The following is a 7,082-nucleotide window of genomic DNA, read 5'->3' on the forward strand; positions in this document are numbered from 1 at the left end:
GTTGTTCTTAATTTATTTATTTTTTGCGTTTTTTTTTTGTTGTGAATCGAGATTAACGATCACATGATCCAGGTTTGAGAGTTTGCCTTTGATTTTCAATATGAATACATCAACAAATATGTTTTTTGGAAATACGTAGTTAAATGAACGCTAAATTGCAAAATAAAAAGCAAATACAATAAAACTATTTAAAAAATTTAAATCCTACTTTTCGTTTTTAATTGGAATGGCATAAGTAAGTATAACAAGGATTCGTGAAAAATATCTCCAATTAAACATTAATAAATTATTATTAATAGAGAGATGTCTTATCGATTTTTCTAGAAGATGTTAAACTTTATAATACATATATAGTTTAAAATAAATTTGGTTGGGATATTCCAGCAAAGAAAAAATTGTTTTTAAATGTATAGAACTAAATAATTTAGTATTTCGATCTCAGAAAGACTTGGTAACAAAATAACCTAACTTTTCCCCCGATTATTTGCATATGTTTTAGCGGTATAATTTGAAAAACTCAAGAACTCAACTTATATATGATAATGAAAAGGTTATAAACCAAGTATTATCCCAATAGCTTTTAAATTGAAGGCATGAGATTAATTGAAACAGACAGACTTACATTAAATGACTTATTTCTCGACTCTTACGCTGTTCAAGAATATATAAAAAGCTTCCTTCCTTGATTATATCTTTTAAAACTTTGGCAACATGGTATAAATAGTTGACTTTCTCAATAATAATAATAATACTTTTTTTTATATAAAATTATATTAATATACTGGACTTTTATAGATAAATTTAGTTACTGGGCTTAAAGAAAACTCATGCCACAAAATAAATAACAAAGTTTTGACATAAAAAGCAAGAAAATTGGGCAAAAAACTAACCGCAAAAATCGAAGTTCGAAAAATTAAAAGTTAAGAAGTTCTCAAAGGGTTAAACATTATTTGCCCACATTGAATTTCGAATAATGTTCTTATTTGTGTGTGTGTGTGTTTGCGAGAAAGAAAGCTAAGTACTACAGAGAGAGAGAGAGACACACTCCCGCAATGTCTCCCAGTTCCAGCATAAGCTCCAGCTCCAGCTCTCTCACTGATAATTAAGCACACAAAAAAAAAAACAAACGATCGCATTGCATTTCGAATAACAGCGTCTGGCAAATGATGGAGGAGAAGAGAGAGGGAAAGGCAGTGGGGATGGTGGTGGGGTGTTATCTCTCTGTTAGGCATAAGGCTGGTTCATTGGCCGGTTGCTCTCATACTCAGACTCAGTTGAATTTGTAGAACCATCGAAACAAGTGGTCGCTGTTACGGTACCTGGAGCTACCTTACCCCCACACACAAACATACATAAATTCGCACAAGTTGTTTTTCAAATAAATACAAAAAAAAATGCCTCTTAGCATTAAAAATGTTTTGGTCTGCGATGCAGTCGATAAATCATGTGTAGAACTGTTACAAGAGCATGGAATCAATGTAAGTCCATTATTCCTCTTCCTTCTCCACTCAATTCAGCACATTTTTTGCATTTCTTTACACATTCGTATATTAGCATTTGCATGATTTCAATTTCAACATTTCTTCTTTTGTCAAGGTAACATATAAACTGAAACTCCCCGTGGATGAGCTTTGCAAGGAAGTTAAGGTAAGTGAGCAGGAATGTCAATTGTTAAATGAAAAACTAAGTAATTGAGTCTGCTCTCGAGTGACTTTAGTGAATGTTACATACCTATAAATGCATATATTATCTATTGAGCAGTAAATAAGTGCAATACATGTGCACATGATTAAGGTTTCGTCTCTACACATATATACAGAGGAATATGCAAGCGTATGCAGTTACAAACAAAACAAAAAAACAAGTAATAGGTATTAGCAACAAGATTATTACGTAAAAAAAGCGAAAACAACTTATTGAAAAACATATTTTTTTGTCCACAAGTGTTTGTTTGTTCACAATTTATTATCAGTTATTGCTCGAATAATACTTGATTGGAACGATTCAAATTGATGCAGGTTCATAGACATGCACTGAAAGAAAACAATGTATACTTACACCGGCGTTTGAAAGCCACTTTGGAGTTCAACCTGGTAGGCATTTGGAGATTACTGATATATCTTCACACTATCGGAAAGGGCATAAAAAAGACAAAATTAACCACGTATAAATCGAATTGTTACGATAAGGAGAAAAACGAAAAATTAAAACCTATTTCATATAACTATGAGAATGATAAGCCCTAAATTACATCGTTATATGCTCTTATTTTTTCAAATCCGGCCCTGAACCTTAATGCATTATATGCAAGACTTTATATGGCTTCTTGTGGCTTACTTATCTTATTTAAAGAACATTTCTATAGTCGATCTTGGCAAGGTATTTTGGCCGTAACTGTCTAAGCTTATTTATTAATTTATTTACAATGTTAGATAAAGTATTGATACTAGACCCAGAAAAAAATAAAAGTACTTAGCGAGAGAGGCGTTACCCTCAGCTCAGCCCTTAGGGGGGTTGTCAAAAGCCGAGCGAATGGATCATAAAATTCCAGTGTGGACCTCGATTGGACAGAACCAATGGGTCTGTTACTAATTATCGCCACCAGATTTTTTACATTGAAATTTTATATTCTTTTATATACATTTTTTATACACTGCGATTATGTCTGCCATATTAGGCATATTACCTTGTTGCGTATGAAAGTCACAATAGCATAACTGCAATTTAAGGAAATAATATTGTATTTACCTAATCAGAACCTTAAATCAATAGCAAAAGTGGACATATTCCTAAGTTTTCTGATTTTTGACAATTATTAGGTACATCAAAGAAAAAAGTATAGTCTGTGACTTACTCTTTTGCGCTTCTTCCTTTGTTCCTTTAAATTGGAAAATTTTAACGTAGAATCAATGTCAGCTATAGAACCACTAATTCTTTAAGTTTTTTTTAATAGGAGCATTCGCAATTCAACTGTAGTTTTAACAAAGTTGGATTCTAGAAAATATATACTGTAGCTATAAATTTAGGATCTTTTTTTATGCAATAAAAGCTGAGTTACAAGTTCTAAAAAACGATTCAAAAAAGATCCATACTTCGACTATGATAAAGAACGAGTATCTTAAAAAAGAACCATCCAAACAGACAATGAACAAGTCGACTTTTGACGCCGTAGTCTATGAAATTTTGACCTGGATATTTTTCGTTAATTTTTAATCTCTCTAAGGCTCTGTAAACAGAACTGATTATCTAATGAGTTAGAAATATTTTGTTTCATTTTATCACTGATAAAGTCCAAAATAACTTAAGTACAAATCTTAACTACTTGGAACTTACTTTGGGTATTGTTGAAAAAAAGGTACCTAATATAGTAGTTACAATAATTGAACATTGATCTTTCCATTCACAATTTGTATTGAGTAGACCTAAATTTCTGAGAAACTCAAGCGTTGGGGCTAACTCGATTTCACTTGATATCAGATATACTCTTTATAAACAAAATAAACTCATGCAATGGTCGCATGAATGGTCGGCATAGCCACCTAATGAAACCGATTAAATGTTATCAAATCAACTTCCGTCCAGACATTGATGTCGACATATACTCATACCTACATAGGTACATATATATAAACAGCCGATACTCACAATCTGAGTTTAAAAAGGAAAACATCGCTTAAGATAAAACACTTCTAATTACTAACTGATAAGAACGAAAAGGTGTGCATTTTAAAGAGATATGTTTAAGAATAATTATTAAATTGTTAAAGTGATTTGCATTCCATAAATAACTTGCAGAAATTCGACGCCGCCATTGTTCGCTCGGATACGAAAATAACCGCGGAAGTCCTTGCAGCTGGAGCTGGTAGCCTTAAAGTTGTGGGTCGTGCAGGAGCTGGTGTAGACAATATCGATGTGCCTGCAGCCACGAAGCACAACGTTGTTGTCCTTAAGTAAGTACACTCTAAACCAGGGAATAAAAGGACGTCTGCATTGTCTCCTTGTGGGAGTGGGACCTCATTCCGCATCATAATCATTCAGAGGACCTAAAGACAAAAAAAAAACAAAATCAAATATGCGCAATTTCAAACCCTTGTTTGATGAGGACCAGCAACCCAATTGGCTCCTGCTATCTTCTTAGACCTAACCGGGGTCAATTGACGACGCTTGACGCGCATAATTAAAGAAGCTTCCCTCCAGCCCCCCAACCCCATCCCCAAAAGCATTGGCATGTCAATGTCAATCGCTAAGGGTAGCGAGTCGAGCGCGATATTTGCGATAGGCTGCTTTTTTTTTTTTGTTACATAATTTGCATAATACTGTCTAGTCACAACAATGACCCCCGACTCCTGGACTCCACACATTTGGGTATGTTTAACTAAACGGTTTCTCTACTCTTTTTGTTGTTGCTTTTAGCACTCCGGGTGGTAATTCGATTTCTGCTTGTGAGCTGACATGCATCCTAATTGGTGCTCTCGCCCGTCCCGTTGTGCCCGCCGGTCAAAGTATGAAGGAGGGACGCTGGGACAGGAAACTCTACAGTGGCACCGAGCTCTATGGCAAGACATTGGCTATTCTTGGTCTGGGGCGTATCGGACGTGAAGTCGCCATTCGCATGAATGCCTGGGGCATGAAGGTGACACCCAGAAATAGATCGCCAAGTGCGTTAATGTTATCCAAGACTAAACACCTTTGCAGATAATTGGCTATGATCCCATTACCACGGAAGCTGAGGCCAAAGCGGCTGGCATTGAGAAGTTAACATTGGAAGAGATTTGGCCACAGGCTGATTACATTACCGTGCACACACCATTGATACCAGCTACCAGAAGTAAGACATAAGACAATACTTATGACACATTAAGACTTAATTCATCTTTATTTTGCAGATCTCATATCAACGGAAACACTGGCCAAGTGCAAACAAGGCGTCAAGGTTGTTAATGTGGCACGTGGTGGCATTATCGATGAACAGGCCATTCTGGATGGCCTTGAGAGTGGCAAAGTGGCTGGTGCAGCATTCGATGTCTACCCCGAAGAGCCACCAAAATCTGTCATTACAAAGGCACTTATCAATCATCCTAAAGTTGTGGCTACACCGCATTTGGGTGCCAGCACGGCAGAGGCTCAAGTTCGTGTCGCCGTTGAGGTTGCCGAACAGTTTATTGCCCTCAATGGAACCTCGCCAAAATATACCACATATGCCGGTGTTATAAACAAAGAGGCACTTGCTCATTATCAATAACCACCATAGAAAACCGGTTCAGTCGTCAAGCATTCAGCCAATTACATTCTCATAAAGATATACATCCTAATCAAAACACCACAAACATATGCCCAATTCAATTAAAATAGGAAATGTCGGTACTGTTGACGTTTTAGTTGATTATATTGAAATAAATTGAACACTAAATTCATTTGCTTAAATTGTTTTTCATTGATGTCTACGAAAGGGAAAAGACTCAAAAATAATCTTGACATCAGAAATTTCTCAAGTTGCTAAAATTATTATATTGCTTGATCACTCGTTCCCAAATTTCTACATTTAGAAAAATTACATATCGTTATTTTAGAATATATTTTGAAGAGAAAAAACCAATCGGGAACGGAAAATTACAAGGTTTTTTTATGTAAAATAAAGTTTTACAAGAAAACAATTGAATTTTGTTAACAATGTTACACAATGTTATAGACACACCGCCGATTTATATTGACTTTTACAGGATTTATTTTGTTTATCAGTTCAGAATGGGGCTATTCAACATTTAAAAGTATTAAAGTGACAAATTTGATAGGGTATTACAACTTTTTGAGCTATCTATATATATAATAGTGCTACGATCCGAAAAATTCTACAAAGTTCATCAACCTGTAATAATTAATAGCCTAGATACCAAAAATTTAACTATCAAACAAAGTGAACTGAAAAAGGAAATATGTATTACCGGTCCAATCGAATCGAAGGATTCTTCTGTCTTTTGTCGACTCCATTGACAGCTCGAAACTGTTTTTATCTCAATTTCCACGTAGACAGTCATTAAAAGACACGTGGTCAGAGATAGAAAAAGTTAAAGACAAAGTTAAAAACAAAATCGTTATATTATATTGGCTCATTTATAAAGTATATTTAAAATCTGGAACCATACATGGAAGTCAGCCTTTGAGTTTCGAATATTTGAACAAAAGGTAAGTCTATTGAAATACTGGACTAGAAAGTTTTAAGAAGCTAAGCAACAATCATAAAAATTTGCAAAGACTCCTCAAATTTGTATACTTTAATTAATAAAGGAGAAAGAACCTAAATATTCCAAATAAGAATAATAAGATAGCAGTTTTAAGATTTATTTTTATTGTACTGAAGATGCATCTAAAGAAGCTAGACACTAATCATTGTTAACCCTTTAGATAATTCCACTTAAGAGTCCCACTGTTCAACTACCTGATGACATTAAGGGAGATGCCTGTCTGATAAAAAGTCTTTTCTATTATTTATTAAGGACATTAGTCTAATTTGTGAGTCAATTAATTACTTGCACATTGCAAATGGACACCAACAAATAAACATTCTGCATTCGTTGAACTGCTCTAAATACATCACATTGACTATCATCGATTGTCCTATTTACTTTCTTTTCTTAATTTGAAGTGCTAAAAATTAAATAACAATACTTTGTTTCACTCCCTGTCTAGGCAGAAACATGAAGACAAACAAATATATTTATATGTGAATGTAAACGTAATTTGGAATTCGAATCGACTGTCTAATATTGTACACATTTATTGATATTTGCTGTAACGCAATTTGTAAACAAATGCTATTAAAAGCAATAAATAACATCACGTATGTATTACATATCCATACACTCATTAGACAATTGTCTTAGCCTTTTGAAATTGAGCTCAAGACAATAATTAAATAAGCATAAATTTCATACACAAAAGTCAAACAGTCTTTGGAATACTCTACGTAGGAAATAAAATTTAATTTAATCAAAAATATACGAAGTTGAAACTTATTATACTTATGTATAAGGAATAGGAGTAGAAAAAGTATAATTTTTTAGGACATTCTCAATTACTTGATT

The 7,082-nt window shown here is 34.0% G+C and overlaps 1 protein-coding gene across 1 annotated transcript; it reads left to right on the forward strand.

The window, feature by feature from the left end:
* Nucleotides 1–1,267: 1,267 nt before the first annotated feature.
* LOC6641959 (D-3-phosphoglycerate dehydrogenase) lies at nucleotides 1,268–5,414 on the forward strand. The gene is made up of 6 exons (XM_002064988.4): nucleotides 1,268–1,478; nucleotides 1,597–1,647; nucleotides 3,796–3,950; nucleotides 4,414–4,633; nucleotides 4,696–4,828; nucleotides 4,887–5,414. The coding sequence occupies exons 1-6, from the start codon at nucleotides 1,395–1,397 to the stop codon at nucleotides 5,240–5,242; spliced, it is 999 nt and encodes a 332-aa protein (XP_002065024.1). The 5' UTR covers nucleotides 1,268–1,394; the 3' UTR covers nucleotides 5,243–5,414.
* Nucleotides 5,415–7,082: the final 1,668 nt, after the last annotated feature.

The sequence above is a fragment of the Drosophila willistoni genome (genome assembly GCF_018902025.1).
Source record: "Drosophila willistoni isolate 14030-0811.24 chromosome 2R unlocalized genomic scaffold, UCI_dwil_1.1 Seg167, whole genome shotgun sequence".
In the NCBI taxonomy this organism is placed as follows: domain Eukaryota; kingdom Metazoa; phylum Arthropoda; class Insecta; order Diptera; family Drosophilidae; genus Drosophila; species Drosophila willistoni.

What these genes read in the sequence shown, in the direction of transcription:
- LOC6641959 (XM_002064988.4), top strand. Translation starts at nt 1,395, where the DNA reads ATGCCTCTTAGCATTAAAAATGTTTTGGTCTGCGATGCAGTCGATAAA. An exon ending in TGAATGCCTGGGGCATGAAG is followed by an intron (nt 4,634 to 4,695) that starts GTGACACCCAGA and finishes ACACCTTTGCAG; the next exon opens with ATAATTGGCTATGATCCCAT. An exon ending in ATTGATACCAGCTACCAGAA is followed by an intron (nt 4,829 to 4,886) that starts GTAAGACATAAG and finishes TTTATTTTGCAG; the next exon opens with ATCTCATATCAACGGAAACA.